Raw genomic sequence first — 19,531 nt, 5'->3', positions numbered from 1 at the left:
GATCTGCCAGCAGAGACCTGGCATCTGTATTTGTTTTCACTATGGTGGAACTGATATAAAAAGGAGGGTATTTGAAATCTGAATATTAGGAAATAGAGAAATAGGGTAGAAAGAAGCAGTAAAAATGCTCAGGTGATTTTCTTGTCATATTACTTGTGTTAAATGAAATGCTTTGATTTTTGAGCCACGTGGGCTCATGAGGGGAAGATTAGAGACACTGGAGAATAAATTTAATGCGTTAAAAGACGAGCTGATGAGTTGATGTAGCTATGAAAGTCTAAATAGTTATGTTATTTGTCCAGGAGAGCTTTTATTGCAATACCAGAACTGCAGTTTATACTTCTCTTCATACCAGCTGATGAGAATTTAGGTAAGAATTTAATACTATTTTAGACTTAAAAAAATGACAACTAATTACCAATATTACACTGTGTTAATTTTTTAAAAATATATATTGAAAGCAGTTACCATTTTCTAAATGGTATAACCATTAACCATAACCTTAAAGTATCCTCTAATGGGCCTTCCTTGTAAAAGTGGTTTATGTAGTAGCTACATGTTTCATTCATCAGTCTTTAATTCTGCCAGAAATGGATGGGGTGTCAAACTGATTGTAGAAATACATTCCCACAAGTTCAGCAAATACTTAGGCTGAGTGCAGTCAAGAGATTGAGATCAGTGCTTGCTCTGTAGCAGGCAGTCACTGATATTTACCACTTGGTGCATGCAGGCAATGACTAACAAGTCATGTGTACATGTATTCATACATATATATATGAATGAATGAGCTGCATTTGTCTGTCAGGTGTCATACCTATATGTCTGAGCCAGTCCCATCAGGTACTTTCTCTCACTTAGCTGAGTCCAGCAAGAGGAGAGGATTCACTGGTAAGGGACAGAAGGCATGCTGGAGGTGTGGAAGGATGGTAGGATTCTTTTAGAGCAGAGGTACAAAAGAAGAGAAGATGCACATCTTGCTCAGCATCTGAGAGCAGCATCTGACTTGGAATTTCAGTCCTGAATTCAGACTGTTAAGCTAAGCATCACTTAATGGCTGGCTCCCACCTCTGTCTACTACAAGGTACTGTAGAAAAAGACATTGGTTATGTAGAGGAAGTAGAACTGGCAGAATAATCCTCAAATTAATCCAGTAACAATTCTTTAACATGCTACTGACATTACCATTTCACTACTTAAAAGATTAAGAGCATTACTGTTTAAGTTCAAAAATTCATTTTCCTCTAATAACTCCCCTGATAATTTAAAAGTTTAAATAATGAAACTTCACTATTGCTCCTAATGGATTTTTGTCATTCACAGGGCCAGGCTTGGATGGTGTCTTTGAAAAGATGATGACTGCTCCAGGTTCAGCAGTGGATAAAACCTTCACTTTGCTTGTATGTCCCAGACATCAGCATCACCCACAGCTGCATGTTCGCAAAGCAAGGTAGTGCAGTTTTCTCACATCTACTTTTTTGTCTGAATTAATTAAAAAAATTCCTATTCCATTAAGCATGAGCTCAATGGCCATGATTTTGCTGCTTGAAAGCCTTATTAAGTAGTTGTTTTGTGATTATGCTGTTTTTTCCTTCTTTATCGTGAGACCAATTGTATTTTTTTCATAGATCAGGTTTCTCAATATTATAGAAATCAAATTAATACTTTTTTGGTTAGCTGTGTTTATTCTGTGAATATTTGCTTTACTGCCTTGCATAGAATTTCCAGGTCTTTTGGAACAGATTCAGACTATTTTTGTTGTTGTATTATGTTCTGGCCAGTGGAGCAAAGACTGAAGAGGAGGGTTTATCATATAAAGGAATTAAAGAAAAGTAGAGACTCCCTGGTTCCACTACTCTATCAGACCCAGAAATTCTCCTTCTGCTTTCATGCAGTTTTTCTGTATAGGCACTTCATACATTTACTGTCACTATATTCCAGGGGAGCTTGCCTCATCAGTGTTGTTGAGAGAGTTTAAGAAAATAATGGAGTAATTTATTATTTTTTTAAATTTTAACAGTGTTGCATATTTCAATACCTGCAGCCTGGTGCAATGAGTTTTGGGGTTTGGGGTTTTTTTTTTTTTTTTTTTCTTTTATGATATGCTTGCACATATCACATATCAACAGCTTTGCTGTTGTTTTGGGATTCAAGCCATAAAGGTCTTTAAAAATTGAAGAAGAAAAAACTAGTCTATCTGCTCTGCTGTCAACAGTGTACAGCAGGCACAGCTGCAAGTTTCTCTAGCTGATGTCATCAATCTATTGATGTCTACCTGTATGTTGACCTTACCACTGCGTTTTTTCCTGCCACTGCTGTTTATGCCAAATCACAATTTTCTGGGCTTGTGCCAGCACTGAGTACAGTAAGTGAGAAATGCAGATTCAGCCCCAATTAGGGCATTTTTCTGTATGTATTGCTGGATTACATATGCTGTCAGCACTGTGTACCTTCTTGGTACCATGGTCACAGTAAAACTAGCATCTTTCACATTGATTCAGTTGTTTTCTTCTTCATGTTGCTAAGGGCACATGCAGGGTAATGTTTAATGAGGTAATAATTTTGATTCTTTCTGGAGTTGTTTCTCTTTGTGCTAGTAAGTGCTGCTTTGTGCTTGTGTAGCAGTACCATGATTTAAGAAGTGTTTCTGATCCTTGTAATAGCAATTGAAATTTAGGGACAAGCATGTCCCTGGGAGGCTCTATCATGTAATGTGTGGTCCATACTGACCTGTGCTAATGGAAGGTACTGCCTCATTAGGAACCTCTGTCTGCTTAGTAAATCTACACCTATTTGTGGATTAGTTTGTGCTAGCATCTTGGACTGAATGCTAATAGATCTCACAGAGAGATATTTTACAAATCTATCATTTTACCAGATAGGACTGAAACAGTGCTCTTTATCCTACAGTTTTATTTTATTCAGTGTTTGCAATGTCCAGTAACTTGGCTTTTGAACATTTTAAGGTAATGGGCAGAGACTAGACCACGACCACTTCAAAGCATTTTGCTGTTGGTGAGGATATTTCGGTGTCACAAAATCATTTGCATACTAACTTGAACTTTTCAGGCTTTTAAAAAGTTTTTACCTTGAGACATCTATCAGCTGTCATTATGCAAATGAACCACTGATACTAACACATTATCAGTAAGTGAATTAATTTCTAAGGCTTTAAAGTTTTTCCCCACCCCTTGATTCTGACTATTATGTTTTCCATTTAATTTGAAACACGTTTTTTGTTTTTTTTATGACTGTCAGACATTGCCAGTAGAAACTATTTTTGCCATGACTGGAAGTGGGAAGCGAGCTGTACCAGTGTAACACATAAAGATACCATCTTCCCTGCAGTTGTTTGTGAATAATAAAACCAATTTACTTTTATGAAAAACAAAACCTAGAAAACTAACCAGGAAACAGCTTCATTCTTTTTAATTACACAGTACCTAGTTATGTAATATTCATACAAATACAGATGTATGGATAACACAATTTGTCTTACTCAGAGAATCTATATTTGCAGAAGATGTTTTGTCTTTCCTTTTCCTTTCTATTCACCTTTGTACTTCACTGGCATCCATAGTAACATTCAGTAGAGCCCTTTAGAGATTCATCTATGGAAGTTGTCCACAGACACCTGCTTAGCAACATGTTCTGGGTCAATGATAGGAGATTAAGGCAATCTGTGTTCCCTCTTCCCTTTCTTACTGCGAGAGGAAGCTGTAAACTGATACTTTGCTTAACCATTAATTTTCATGTTGTTCTCTATCTGACCTTCATAATAAAACTGCAGTGTGTCTGAACCCACTCCAGTAAGCTTTTGCATTTAAGTTTCTTGCTGATACCTCATCTTTAGATCCTCTTTCTTGTTTTGTGCTATCCACGTAAGGCAGCACAAATTTGCAGCTCTATGGAGATCTTTATTGTGCTTGTTCTCTGTCTAGGAATTTCATAATATTTTTATATTAAGGCAAGTAGTGTGGTCTTTTTTCTTATTTTCTTTTTATGTTTGCTTGTTTAAAAAAAAAAACAACATCTGAGGTGCTGGTGGGGGACTGCAGAAATCAAAGCTAGTTTTGTTCCTACAACTCTTAGTATGCTGGGAGATGATGAGGCTTATGCAGAGCCCACTGAATGCCTTTGGCTTTGTATTGCAGCCTCCCTAAGTACCACAAGTCTGCAGAATTGTCATCTGCACCTGGAGATGACAAGTAAATGAAAAGTGATGCCTTCTATTTGTTTACATGGAAATGACAAAATTCACAAAGAGCTCAGTAGCATTATTTGATAGAATCACAGAATCATAGGATCATAGACTCACCAAGGTTAGAAAAGACTCAAGGATCGCCCAGTCCAGATAGAGCACATCCTCAGCTACAAACCACTATTTTTCAGCATAGCCACCACCATCAGCTATGAATTTTTGCCAGCAATGAACAAGAGCCTGCATGCCATGCTTGTAAATATCTGCATGAGTGGAGGTGAGCACTGTTGGGAAGGTTCAGCCTCTGCTGCCATACTGCCAACATCCACTTCTGATGTTGTGGGCCATCATCATAAAATAGAAGGCATTTCTTTTTGGAATGGTCCTCGTTATTATGTGGAAATAGTAAAACTCTGACAGTAGAAAACTTTTCTGCTATTTTTCCCTTGAGATATTGTCTGGGAAGAAGAGAAAAACTGCTATTTGAGTTCGAAATATAAAGAATATGAATTAATAATGTTTGTTTCCAGTGTTATAGAGCTTCATTTTACTTGCAGCTTTTGAATGAATACTATGGACGAGTGATTTATAGTGTCTTAACTGAGCAAATGAATGAAAAACCACGTGGCTTGAACATTTGTCATCTTGCTATCTGTCTTCAATTTAGAGTGAACAGTCACAATATTCATCTCCCTTGGTTCCTCAAGCTGGCTTTCTCAGTTTAGAAACTGAATGAGAGAATCTGGTGGTTACCCTTCGGAAGGAGAATTAAATTATAAAAACTCCTGGCAGATGGAACAGCGCTACGAGTCGGGGCATCCTAAAGGTCACAAGTTAAGCATTTATTCACCCTGCTAAAAAGGCAGTTAGGAAGGCATATGTAACAGATACTCTTGGCAGGCTGGAACAGCTCTCTTACTGTCCATGCAGCCCCAAGAAGCCACTTGGCTGACCTAAGCAGAAAGAGGTCAGAGCAACTGGATCAGAGATGGAGAGGTTCTTATCTCTGAGCAATGGGAGTAAAAGAGAGCTTTCAGGCAGATGGCCGGAGAATAAAACTGAAGAAAAAATGTCCAAATGAAAGGGGTCACTGGTAGAGAGGTAAGCTGGCTCAGAAGGTCACATTCATTGTGGTGCATAGGAGCAGTGAGGGCACTCAGGCACCGCTGCCCATCTCCATCGTTCCGATGTCGGTCTGTCAGCACTGGGGCACCTTACTGCATCAAATTAGAAACTGAAGTTTTGGCTCACTATAAGGCTGCTGTGAAGTACCACGAGTGACAGTTAGGATGGGTTTATTTTGTGTCACTGAACTGCAGAGGCCAGGGTTCCAAATTCTGTGCCTAGAATTCGGTACAAGCACGCACAGACGAGAGCAAGGGGAGCCTGAAGCAAAATACGACTCTTCCTAAAACCCAGGGAATTGTTAATAATCGTTCCCGATAACGATCTTCAGAAACGTGTTTCTACAGTGTGTAACGCTTCGAAAGAACAGTGCTGTTTGAAAATATTTTTCTAGTGTCATCTTACTTTAGGGAGGCCCCCCGTAAGGCTGGGATGGAGCTGCAGCCCCCGCGCCTGGCGCTCCGAGCCGCCAGAGGGCAGCCGAGACCCGGCCGGGCGGCCCGGGGCTCACCGAGGTTGTAAACAGGAGGGAGGCAGATTTCGTACACGGTGTGACAGCGGTAGGGCAGGGGGGAATGGTTTCAAACTGAAAGAGGGGAGGTTGAGGTTAGATGTTTCTACACACAGCCTTGATGCTGCAGGATCACGCCTGTGCAGAAGGCTTTTCAGCAGGCAGAGGGATGGAGTAATTGCACTTTGGCCTTTGTGTCTTTTTCAGTGATGGAGCATTAACAAATGCCTTGCAAAGGCATAATAGCTTGATTTCTGCCAGTTGACCCCCACACTGTTGTGTGTAATAACAGTAATCTAGTCAATATACAGCACTATTTCTCCCGCATAAAAAGGCATTATTTGGTTGGGTCTTTTTGGAAAGGGAAGAGAAAAGGGAGGGGAAGGCAGGGAAGGAAAAAGGAAAGGGAAAGAGAAGGGAGAGGGAAAGAGAAAGGAAGGGAAAGGGAGAAAGAAAGAAAGAGAAAGGAAGGGAAAGGGAAAGAAGAAGGGAGAGAAAGGGAAAGAGAAGGAAAGGGAAAGGGAAAGGGAAAGAAAGGGAAAGGGAAAAAGAAAGAAAGGGAAAGAGAAAGGGAAAGGGAAAGAAAAAGGGAAAGGGAAAGAGAAAGATAGGGAAAGGGAAAGAGAAGGAAAGGGAAAGAAAGGGAAAGGGAAAGGGAAAGAAAGAGAAAGAGAAAGAAAGGGAAAGGGAAAGAGAAAGGGAAAGGAAAATAAAAAGGGAAAGGGAAAGAGAAAGGGAAAGGAAAATAAAAAGGGAAAGGGAAAGAGAAAGGGAAAGGGAAAAGGAAAGAAAGGGAAAGGGAAAGAGAAGGAAAAGGAAAGAAAGGGAAAGGGAAAGAGAAGGAAAGGGAAAGAAAGGGAAAGGGAAAGGGAAAGAGAAAGAAAAGGAAATGAACAAAAAGGGAAAGGAAGGGAAAGAAGAAAGGAAAAGGAAAGAAAAATGGAGATTTTCCAAATTGCATTGATGTAGCTTTCTGAGGTCACTGCCAGCTCTAACTGATTGAGCTCACAGAATGTAATTATTTTAAATGAGGCCAAAAGCCCATGTCCACTCAGCCTGAGATGCCTTGGGTGAGATAATTTTGAACAGGGCTGCTCTCTTGGTTATTTTTTAGAAATAGATAGGCATCTCCATAGGGCAATCCAGATCTGAGGTGGGTGGCATTTTGAAAGTGCCTCTGGTTTTGAGGCTCCAGAAGTAGTATCTGTCAGAGGCGAAATTATTTCTTCACAGGTAGGTGCTTTGGATGAGATTTTCTTAATATTTGTCAGTGTGCTAACAGAGGAGAACAGAAGTATCAGCACCTGTTAATACGAGAGCTGTTAGGACATTACATGATCTCTTTTTCATAGGTTGGAAGATTTTGATGATCTCATGCCAATCTGGACGCGTCAGAATGAGATTCTGAAAGAAACCCATAGTGAATATTTCCTTGCTGATATCATAGCGTGTCAAGATGAAGAAAATCAAGCTGTTGTCTGTGAGGTCAGTCTGTCACGTGCTCTAGATGGATCTAATCATCATGTTAGTGAAGTCATATGTGAGTGACAGCTCATGCTGCAGCTCAGTGAATAAAAAGAACAAGCTCACTTTTGGAAGGTACCATTCACAATCTGCACGCACACAATGCCCTCTGCCACTTTCTTTGTGTATGTCAGTTCTTTAGGAGTGGTATCTACTGTTAAGTAAATGAAGGAGCAGTTCCCAGTAATTGCATGGATTCTTTCCAAGTGATTGAAACAGGCCATTCTGAAAAAAGCAACTTGCTGTTTTTGATGTTTTGCATTATGGATGACCAATTTTTATTCTGTGTAAAAACTAATATTGCGTCTGAGAACTTGCAGCCAGTAATGTTTTCACAGTGGAAAGTGCTGTTTTGTTTTTCTTCTTCCATCTCTTGGCTCGGGCAGTCAGATCTTTTGATGAATTGAGGGCAGAAACTCAGGAATTAATTTAAATAACAAATAGAGGTGGTAAAAGTTATCACACTGAAAATTCCTCTTAATACTTTCATGAGTTAGTAATTGTATGTGGTATTTTAAGCTGATAGGCAGCATAACCTACTTAATTCCAGAAGTCTGCTTTCTATAGCAAATGATTTTATAAAACCTTAACATGTAATCACTGCCATTGGAAGCCAAATAGGAAACAATAAGCCATTAGTGTAATAGCACATTACAGATGGCTATCTTTATAAATAATACATTTCAATTGTACATTTATAGCTCAATATGATACCAGCAAAAGGTATTTCAGACCCTCATGGTTTATACTTGCTGCTGCTGCTGCAGATTGGAAAGGCACCTCCATGCGAACCAAGATAGATGCCAATTTTCCCTGCAGAGAATGAAGCTGGCAACCTCTTTTTGCACATATGGTAGATGGATTGGTTAATCAGCCTCTGCTGAGCCTTGGGCCTAAAATTACACAGCAGCCAGACAACTGCAGCAACCCAGCTTTTGTTCAGTTACGCAAACAAGGCAAACAAACAATCACTTGTTGTTTGGGAAAAAAATTGAACTCGATTTTTTAATTATTATTATTTTTATTGGAGTGCTTATGGTGGAATAGAATGGTCATACAGATCCAACCTGTGAGTTTTCTTTACATTTATAAAAGATGCCTTCATTATGTGTATTAAGGAAAAAATATTTTGATTGTTTTATGGGAAAGTTGAATATGGTACTAAAAAATTGAATAGCTTCCTACTTTTAGACTGGTCTTAGCTTAAGCCAAAACCCACCAACATTCTAGTTCTGATTTCCCACAGTCATTTTGTTTCTCAACAGTACAACTTTCTGGAAACTTTCTGTAATATAATCAAATGTAGAGAGTGATGCTGTTTCAGCATTGCGAGGTTCGTTTTCATACTTGACAGGATTTACTTTTTCTAAAGGCTGGTTTTAAGATATTTTCAGGACTTGAAAATATTCAGTGCTTTTAATTCCTCTATAGCATACGTATGATATATTGTAAAAGAACTGTTTATATACAGTACAATTGTTTTTTTTAATTATTTCCATGGGAAAATAAAATATACTTTTCAGTGTAAGCACGATTTTATCTACAGAATAACATTTGGTAATAAGTCAAACACTCTGGTTAGCTAAATCCAGATTTTACTTTAGCTGCGCTTTAAGTTAAAGAAAAATTACACTCTTTTTGGAGATTTCTTGTTAAAAGGTGTTTTATTGAAACGATAGATCATAATTTTGTCCATATAAATAATCCCAATCCCTCTGCAAATCACTGTTTTTTTGTTTTTTTTTTACTTGATCTAAAAGTACCTGGTCATCTTGTGCATGCGTGTGATACTGCTGTTATATTTCAGGATGGTGGCACTGTAGTGGGATTCATGAGCTTATGCTCTCAAGTAGACATTTCCTTGTTACGTGAGTCTTTTGATCTACGGCTTTTCCATGGACTCTGTAAACCACATCCTGAAGATGTTCTCGAAGTACCAAAGGAGCCAAGCATTCCAGAAGGTATCCATATTCTAAAATTCTAGCTAGATTCAAATTGCATTTATTTCTAGCTTCTGAGCAGCTTTCAAAAAGGTTGGAAGAGAACGTAGGTTTATATTGGTAAGAAAAAACAAAAGAATGAAAAGAAAAAGCTTTGGAGATGGGTGGCTGGTGTTTTTTGATTCAGGAGAGCTGGACTGTATGCTGTTAGCACCTTGGACTGTATGCTGTTGGCACCTTGGAGGCTCTCTTTGAAACAGGTGTGTGGGACGTAGGTTTCAAATTCTGAAAGGCTAAAGAATAGGGTGTATTTCCAATTAGCTGCACTTGTGCTATTAATTGAAGATTTCATTTTCAAACTTGGTTCTCATGTCTGTCAGCAGCTAAGCAGCTGGTTAACTGTGGCTGTTATGTTGTTTTGTTGATTTGTCTCCTTTCCCCGTTGTCCCTTTTCTGTTTTCTCTTCTTGTTTGCAGTCTTTTAGGTTACAAGATTTTGGGGCATCAGGGATTATTTTTGTTCTGTTTTTGTGTTGGGCACGATGTGACAAAGCAGCTATGAGCCACCTTACTGCAAATAATAAATACCAGTAACATGAATGTCACCTATTTGTAGAACAGAAATAATTTATGGTTGTTGTCTTTATTTTTCAGTATTTAAGAGCTTTTTTTTCCAGAAGGGCAACGTTATGCTATCTACTATTAGTAATGGAATTAAAATAAACACCGTTAGGTTGTTACATATCTGCTTGTTTGAATACTAAACACCAGGCAAAAAATACAACTAGGCAGCTTCAGAGCAGTCACCAGCTGGTATCTCAGAGCTGGCAGCTGTGAGAGAAAAAAGTGAAAGAAAAAAGACTGCCTTCCAGGCACACCTATGCATTTCCCCCTCCCCCTGCCCTACAAAGGTAAGAACCTTGCTAATAGGAAATGAAGAAACCCAGCTACATAATGTGTTGGTCCACACTCCTGGAGCTTCAAGAGTATTATTTCAAAATAGGTGACAGACATATGTGGATGTATAGATAGGACTGAAGGAAGAAGGAAGATTGTTTATGGGAGTCTCTTTTGAAAAGCAGACCTTTCACTCTTTTCCTGCTGTAGTGGGCCTGCCTTCCTTGCACTGTTTGGTCAGGAACAAACTAAGTTTGAAAGAACTTACCCTCCCTGCAAAGTCATGCAAAGTTGGCTCAGGATTAGTTCTTCAGTAAGCTGTATAAAAACGTGCTGAAAGGTATGAAATGTACTTCACTTTAAAACTGTAAATATTATCTCCGTATTTTAAGTACCTGGTAGATATGAGTGGTGTTGATTTCACTTTGACTTCTGTCCTACTACTATATCAGCAAGAAGTCTAGACAACTATTTTGATCTAAACTCTCAGTTCAGCAGATTTGCTGATGATCTAAAACTGGAGGCATTAGCTGGTACACCAGAGGGCTGTGCTGCTTTCCAGGGGGTTTGGATAAGCTGGAGAAATGGGCTGGCAGGAACCTCATGAAAATCAACAAGCAGAAGTCTTGCACCTGGGGAGTAAAAACTCCAGGCACTAATATTTGAGGGCTGTTCCAAAAGTAATGCCTTCTATTTTATTACATTGGCCCACTACTTCAGAAGCAGATGTTGGAGGGATGGCAGTGGCGGCTGAACCTTCCCATCAGTATTCCATTCCATTTTGTTGCTGTGCAACAGATGGCAGCAGAGGGGCAGTCTGACAGAATGGTGTCTGACATGGAAGTGCACGTGAAGCAAAGGTGTGCCGCTGAATTCCTTCACGTGGCAAAAATTGCACCACTGACATTGACTGATGCTTGCTGAACGTGTATAGAGACTGAACAGTGGATGTGTGCTCAGTGAGCCAGAGGGTGATGCGTTTCAGCAATTGTGACAGCAATGTGAAAGATAAGCCAAGTTCCAAATGGCCACATACAGCTGTCACACCATGAAATGAAGAGCGTCTTGATCAGCTCATCCACGAAAATCAGCAGATTATAACCATGGAACTGTGTTTGGAGCTGAATATTGGAGCTGAAACATTGAAATATTATGAAGTTTGCACTAGCTTGGTCCCCCAGATGCTCACACAGGGACAGAAAGAATGCCATATGCAAGTTGGTCAGGACCTACTGAACCAATAAGAGGCTGAATGAGACAGCCTCCTGGATTGCATCATTACTAGGAGATGTATGGCCCCACTACAAGCTGGGGCCATGGAGAGGTGACATATGAATTCCCCATTGAAGAAAAAAGATGCAGCCCTCAGTGGGTGAAGTGTTGTACTTTCTTTTGGGGTGGGAAAAGGGTGATCCTTTGGAATTTCCTTGAACCCGGACAAACTGTAAACTCTGACTGCTACACAGCAACACTGGCTGAGCTGAAGGCTCAAACTTCCAGAGTCAGGCCAGCAAAAAAGTCAACTTTTCTCCTGCTACACAGGAACACCAGGCCTCACACCAGTTTGAAGACCACGGAGTCCACTGTCAGTCTTGGCTGGACTGTCCTACCATACCCACCATATAGTTTGCCTTCTGACTTCTCTCTGTTTGGGTTGAGGAAAGATGGACTGTGTGGGCAACATTTTCCTAGCAACACCATCATAGCAGCTGTGGAACAGTGGGTTGCTTCAGCTGGTGCAGGTTTTTAAGAGCACAGTATGCAAGCTCTTGTTCATTGCTGGTAGGAATGCAATGGGAATGGTTGAAAATTGGTGTTGAGTAGCTGAGAAATTTCTCTGTCAAACAGTGCTATTGTGCTCTTTTTATCTATTGCTTTCATGGAAATAAATAGGAGGCATTACTTTCAGAGTGGCCTACGTAATTTTGGTGGTTAATGTTCATTTGTGATGTTTACTTCTTAAGAAATATATACACACATTAATGTATTGGTATCCTTCTATTTGGAATGGCAAGTAAGGTTTTATCACGGGTCCTGTGAAATACCAGCCTACAGCATGGAGCCAATTCCTAACTTCTGTCTCCAGAACAGAGTGGCATCAGGAGCTGCTACCACCCTTCTGCTTCTGCCTTCTTCCTGCTGAGCAGGCAGCCTGAAGATGCCACTTGCATTTGCAGCTGTTAGATCTAGAGCCACAAATTTCAAGCTGCTTTTGTTCAAGAGCAGCCTTAGGAAAAGAGATTTATTGGTGGGCTTTTTCAGATCTCGTGTGCCACATCTCTTGTGTGGACCATTGAGACCATCACTGAGGGTGTCAGAGGTCTACAACTGAGAAGGAACTTCTCAGCAAAGAACCTGATTGATACCATTCTTAGAGAGAGTGCCAATAGAAATTAATAGTAAAACTGAAGGTGGCTCATAGCAATATATTGGAATATTAATTCTATTCTCACTGAATAATGATAGAACTATGGTGGCAGCTCTGTGCATTTAAGAATATGAACTATTACAAGAGTTCCATCTTGGTAGTCCCTTGCTAAGCTCACATTTGATTATTTGCATAACATATGCATGATCATATAAATGCTCTTGCAACAATTGCACCATTTCTGTAGTCCACTGTATTGGAAATCTGCTGCCAAATTGTCTAGGGAAGCTTCACTGCCTTTATATCATCTTATGTCAATAGAAGATGTGGATTTTCTTTTATTGAATGAATTGTCTGAGTATTTAAAATGCAAGCCACATTCCTTTATAGAGTCATTTTATGTTCCCATATGAAAACAACAACAGCAAGACCCAACGGGGATATTTTTTCCAAGCTCTTCAGCTTCCAAACAGAGACCACAGGTTGATACTATTTTTTTGTTTTCCTTTCAAAACACTGAATAATAATGAAAGAGTTTACAAAAATCAGTGTTTAACATAATATTGATATGCCACTTACATTTCAGGGTAATTACAGTAATTTGGTTGTTACTCTATATGGTGTCAGGAATTAGCAGCTAGAAAACATGATGCCGTGGGAATGATTCAAGGGCTTTTCATCAGGCTTCATGTTGAACTGTCTTCTGAATCCTGCTGACTGTTACCTCTGCTAACAACCCAGCAATCACAGAATTATTATTATTATTTTTTTTTGTTCATTTTCCTTGCTTCATTTAATGCAGCTATATTTAATGCTCTTCACAGTCACTTGTGTTCAGCATGCATGTAAACAGCGATGTAGCTACATTTGACAGCAGCGGATGGTGAAGCCATAAAGGGATTTCATTTTAATGTAAAGTCAGAAACAACATATCAATATTTACATGACAACAAGAAGCTTGTATTAATTAACTTCTGACACCTGCAAGGCTGTTCATAATGAGAAGTGTAGCTGGGTTAATCAAGATGACATTTGATCATTTCGGTGCAGTCTCACATCTGTGATACCCCTGGAGAAACCTTCATTTCTAACCCCTGTGTTTCTTCTTGCCCTGCATTCTCTTCTCCTAACAGACAAATAGATTTTCAGATAGCAGATTTTTTAAAAGACTTAGAGCTTAATTATTTTAAACCTTTGAATTTAAACCTCATTACCGTATGAAGAAAAAGATTTATGACAATGAATACAGCTTAGATGGATTTGCCGTGGTAAAGCTCAGCGAGCAGAGAGAAGAATGTTGTAGTGCTGACTTTTGATGGTTTTTCTACTCCTCCTGCAGCTCAAAAACTCAAAAACTTTGTCATTCCTATGTTCCTAATGCTTTCTAGTGCAGGGATGTGCTGACCTAATCTGTTTTATACAGCCATGATACCTAAACCTGGAGAGTTTGTTAGTTAAAAGTTGTTTTCAGGCTCAATTTTTAAGAGATTGTATCTGTAAAATTAGAGAGGTGACAATATAAGGAATGGTAAAACTATTGAAGACAGATTTTCAGGGGCTTAGATATAGCAGCTGACACTTAGCTTTAGTAATTTTGGTGGTTATTTGATGGAATAGGATCTGCTCCATGGTATTCCCAGGTACAAATGTGACACTCACCAGCCTGTAGTCATCCTGTAGTTTTTTTTCTCTCTTTCCTGAATCTGACAGTGATGTTTCCCTTTTTCCAATCACCAGGGACTTTGCCTGACAAACATGACTTTTCAAATATGATTGAGAATGGCTTGGCAACCACATCAACCAGTTCCTTCAGGTTCCTGAGATGTATGTTGTCTGACCCCACGGACTTGTATGCATTCAGCCTCGTGAGGCAGTTTTGGATTTGCTCTTTGCTCACAATGGGAGGAATTTTGTTCCCCTGAACTCTGTCTCTAGCTTCAGGGATGTAAGAATCGTGGGAAGCCCAACTGCCATTGAAGACTGAGATTAAGAGCTGGTTGAGTACCTCAGTCTTCTCCATGTCTGCTAAAGCTCCGTTCTCATTTTTCAGAGGGGTTTCCTCTGCCTGTCTTTTCTAACCAGTGTACATGCACCTATAGAATCCCTTCTTGTTATTTTTCACATCCTTTGCCAAGTTTAGTTCCACCTGTCCCTTGCCTTTCCTGATCCCATCTCTGAGAGACGAGACAGCATCCCTATATTCATCTCAAAACACTCATTCCTGCTTCTTCTGCTTGTACTTTTCTTTTTTTTCCCTCAATGTGGCCAGCACATTCTTGCTCAGCCATGCCTTTTTACTGTCTCCTCTGCTTCCTTCTCGTGCTGGGGGATGGAGAGCTCTTGTGCCCTCACAAAGATGTCCTTAAAGAGCTGCCAGCTCTGTTCCATTCCTATGTTCCCAAGGATGCTTTTCCAGGAGATCTCATCCAATAATTCCTTAAACAGCCAAAAATTTGCTCTCCTGAATGGTCATGACTACACTCTTTGCTAGGCCCTTGTTCCTCAAGATCCCAAATTTCACCAGGTCACGGTCCCTACAGCCCAGACTGCCTCTGATCTTAACCTCTTTAATGATCTCCTCTGCACTGATGAGCACCAGGTCTGGTAACACTTCATCTCTGGTTGGTCTGCCTAAAACCCAGGCAGTTATCCTCAATGGACTCCAGGACTCCATGATCCATCGTGTAGATATAAGACCTGGTTTCTGTTAATTTGATTGTCAATTACCTTTCCTTTCCATGGGGCCCTTTTATTCCTTCTTTATGCTGCTGACATCTAACAGGCTACCAAGGCTGTGATCATTGCTACTATGGGCATTCCACGTGCAGTTCAATCTGAGTCTGATTTTTGGCTGAAAAAATCATACACACAAAAATTGCAATTGGCAGTTGGCTGGCAAAGTGCTTTGAAGCAGTTACTTCAGCATCCAGGAAAAGCAGCAGAGGAGAGCATTTCTTAGATAAGGGCATTTTTTAGACAAGGCAAAAAATTGGCAAACTGTGGAGGACCAGTCAAATGGCTAATGCTTTTTGTAAGAAATGAAATAAGGGTTAGAGAGCTAGTTAAAATTACCAAATGAGAAGGAAATTTAAATGCCTGTTTCTCATCTCTGTTTGCTCCATTAGGTAAGGCTTCTGGCTTGCCTAGGTTTTATTCTGACAGGAGAAATAATCTGAGCATTGAGCACCCCTGCTCATTCTTATGGTCATTAGAAAGCAAGGTAGCAACAGACGTAGCTTTAAAGGTACTGGTCAATACACTACTCACTTCTATTTTTCCCTTCAGATAGAATTACAATTTATTACATATAATGTAAGAGTTAGAAGTTGCTTCCAAAATCTGTCTTATTCAATGTCTGTCTTAAAGCCAATTATCTGATTTTTCCTCAAGATCGGATTGTCTAATGAAGTTCTAGCCACGTAAATACAGGAGAACCTGTTTTAAACATGGTTTATTACAAATAAATAAAACCAACCTTTCAACAGAAGCAGTCTGGCACACCTCCTCATCAGTTATCACTGTGACTCTGATGGTTAAGCTTGCATTTTTAGACCTGATTTGTTTATCCTTTTACATTACTCAGATGAAGATAAAAGGAATCAAAAAAGTCAGGAAGCAGAAACCATTTCATCTCAAAGCTTGGAAGACATTAGTGATGAAGATGCAGCTGTGCAGGTAACACACAGCAGTGCTGGTGATTTCAAAACTAATTTGAAGCAGAGGTGGAGGCTGTTGGGACAAGCAGTGTTTCTGCTCTTGCACTGCCCAATGCTGGTACCCACACCCACAGATCAGAATTGCTTTAGCTAGGGTCTGCGTGGAGGTAGTAGTTATGATTAACCAGAAGAGTTATCCATCTGGTTCTGTTTGAACAGTGGTCAATATGGGAATTGGAACAAGTGACACTGAGGGAGGAAAGGGATGGGGCCTGCCCTCACCTGCATATATGGGGGTTCGTGGCTTCAAGAGGCCTCTGATGAAGTTGAAAGGAGAGCTTTTCTGTAACAGGTGGGAGTCTGCTTGCATAGAAAGGTGTGTGAGTATTGAGGTTCTAACTCACTGTGTTACCCAGCTTCAAATCTCTTACTGACAGAAAGCTACCGAAGCTGTTAAAAGCAGCAGTATAGCTTCACTTTTCTCCCATAATTTGTGGAACTCACAGGGCCCTTGTTCTGGCTGTGTATCTTCTGCTGTTTCTGATGATGAAGCTCAACTTGATAAAAGAGCATTAATATGAAATGTATTGATGTAGTATAGATCAGTATAGATCAGTACAGATACGCAGTATAGATAACAACGTTTTAATTTTCATGTAGTTTTGCATCAGAGACATTTATTGCCTCACAAAGGAATTCTAACAATAACTATTCATTTATGAATGTTTTGCTCTGCAGCACCAACTTACGTATTTTTAAAGACCATTTTTGTTTAGTGTTTCAAAAACAGCATGTTAAAAATACCTCCTCAGACTTTTGTGTTTGTCAAAGTGACAGGTAAAATTCTGCTTAAAATGCTGTAAAATAGGAATGATGCAAGACCTTAATTTAAAAAAAATGAGAATATTTTGTGGAATGTTTTATGTGATCGTTACTTCTATTATTGCAGAAAGATGGAGTGATTGCTGTTTCCCATACTAAACTGCCCTTAGATGATGCCATACACACGGATTTTCATGCCTCGCCTTCCTTCCTTGAGGCTGAAGAAAAAGATACTTTTCATCCAATATATAGAGGAGCTTCAAATGCTTTCTGTATTCGTCTATTTTGTATTGATGAGAAGTATGAAACCAGGTAAGCATGGATGACTGGTTACTGCTTTTCTAATCTTAGTAACAACTTTTAAAGTGGTTGAAGAGCAGTACTGACACCTGAGGGATACCAGTTGTTGCTGATTCCCATCTGGACATTGAGCCACTAACCATCACTCTCTGGGTACAACCTTGCAACCAGTTCCTCATCTATCAAACAGTTCACCTATCAAGTCTGTATCTTTCCAATTTGGAGAGAAGAATATTGTGGGGGACCATGTTCATGGCCTTGCTGAAGTCCAGCTGGATGACATCAGCGTCTCTTCCCTTGTTTACTGATGCGGTTACACCGCAGTAGAAGGCCATTAGGTTGGTCAGGCAGGACCTGCTCTTGGTGAAGCCATGCAGGTTGTCCCATATCCCATCCCTCTTTCCCGTGTGTCTTAGCATAGCTTCCAGGAAGATCTGCTCCATGATCTTCCTCAGCACAGAGCTAAGGCTGACATATCTGTAGTTGCCTGTTTCATCCCCTTTGTAAAAATAGGTGTGACAATGCCTCATCCCTCCTACTACTTTTAAAAATAGGTGTGACAGTGCCTTTTTTTCCAGTAACCAGGGACTTCACCTCACTGCCATGACTTTTCAAATATCATTTACTTGGCAAGAAAATCAGCCAGTTCCCTCAGGACTTTGAGATGCATCTCATGAGGACCCATAGACTTATGGATGTTCACGTTCCTCAGGAGGTTGCAAACCTTACAGTGGGAAGGGCTTATTTCTTCCAACCCATCAGCTCAAGGGGTGTGTGAAGAACAGTTGCCAGTGAAGATTGAAACAAAAATGTTGTTGAGAACCTTAGCCTTCTCCCCTTCTGTTGTTATCAGCTTGCTTATATTGCTCACAACAGGGAGGGTATGCCTTCTTGAACTTTCCTTTTCTTTATGATGTACCTGTCAAAGCCTTTCTTGATCTTCTTTGCACCCTTTGTCAAGTCCAGTTCTAGTTGGATCTTGGCCTTCCTGACCCCATCCCTACACAGCCTAGTAGCATCCCTATGCTTCTCCCAGGGCACCTATCCCTGCTTCCACTGCCTGTATATTTTCTTCTTGCTTTCCAGTTTGACCAGCAGGTCCCAGTTCAACCATGCCGGTCTCTTGCTTTCCTGTCCTGACTTTCTACACCTGGTGTGGAGAGCTCTTGTGCCCTAGGGAAAGATTCCTTAAAGATCTGCCAGCTCTGCTGTGTTCTCTGTCCTTGAGGGCAGATTCCCAGAGGTTTTGTTGACCAACTCCCTGAGGAGCTGGAGTTTGACTTTCCTAAAATTTAACATCTGATTTTACTCTTTGTCTCTCCCATATCCCTCAGGAGTATGAACTCCACATTGGTCACTACAGCCCAGGCAGCCTCCAATTCTGATGTCACCAATCAATCATGGTGCAGGAATTCTGTTCAAGAATGGTTAATTTATGGACAACAACAACAAAAAATGATGCAGGGTAATTATTGCAGAATAAAATAACTTTCTAAAGTTACACTGTGGTGAGGAACTTACTCTGAAATGATCAAATATGCTGAAATAGAAAAACAAAACAGTGATCTTCTGTAACTGTGTTAGGAAATAATCTCTCTGTAGGCTGGTTGAGTTCTTTGCTCAGAGCATCCTTCTTAGGATAAGGATCTGCCATTTCTTTGTCCACTTTTGACATTCTAACTACCATAAGAACCGCTGCTGTTTCTGTTCAAGATATGTTGACTATGTTTATCACTGAGCACTGCAGTCCCTTTCTTCTTTCCCTGGAGACATCTCAGATTCCAAGATGAATATCTTCAAGAAGATAGCATTCCTTTGCAGTGTTTCCCTGAGATCAACAGTCATACAGAATCTTCTCCTCAGAGCTGAGGATTCTCTAGATCGTTATTTTACGGTATTTTCCATGTATGTTTCCCTACCTTTCACTGACATGATCCACCTGTTTATGAAAGAATCTGACCATTAGAAAAGCAAATATGTCTGAGATGATGATATGAAGTAATCCTGACTGTAGCTCAGAATTTTGCCATGAAGGAGGTACTGCTGACCCTTCATAGCATGGATCCAGAAATAGTAATTTGGTTGTAATGTCAGTATGATTATATCTTAGCCCTTGAGGGCTAAGGAATATAATCTGCTGCTGAGGAATTTATGTTATCCAGTAAAGTTGCTAAATGTTTCCATCTCTTAC

At 40.0% G+C, this 19,531-nt stretch overlaps 1 protein-coding gene across 2 annotated transcripts in view; it reads left to right on the top strand.

Moving 5' to 3' along the window:
- The window catches only part of CFAP61 (cilia and flagella associated protein 61), a 92,737-nt gene that overhangs the window by 4,825 nt on the left and 68,381 nt on the right, over window positions 1-19,531 (top strand). For both annotated transcript variants that reach the window (XM_090134606.1, XM_090134607.1), the window contains exons 5-10: window positions 303-370; window positions 1,321-1,447; window positions 7,187-7,319; window positions 9,166-9,319; window positions 16,146-16,237; window positions 17,168-17,352. In XM_090134606.1, the coding sequence (XP_089990732.1) occupies window positions 303-370; window positions 1,321-1,447; window positions 7,187-7,319; window positions 9,166-9,319; window positions 16,146-16,237; window positions 17,168-17,352 (759 nt within the window). The remainder of the gene's footprint in view (window positions 1-302; window positions 371-1,320; window positions 1,448-7,186; window positions 7,320-9,165; window positions 9,320-16,145; window positions 16,238-17,167; window positions 17,353-19,531) is intronic.

This window comes from Phasianus colchicus, chromosome 2, assembly GCF_987193195.1.
Source record: "Phasianus colchicus chromosome 2, bPhaCol1.hap1.1, whole genome shotgun sequence".
NCBI lineage: Eukaryota > Metazoa > Chordata > Aves > Galliformes > Phasianidae > Phasianus > Phasianus colchicus.
This window is presented reverse-complemented; position numbering and strand designations above follow the sequence as displayed.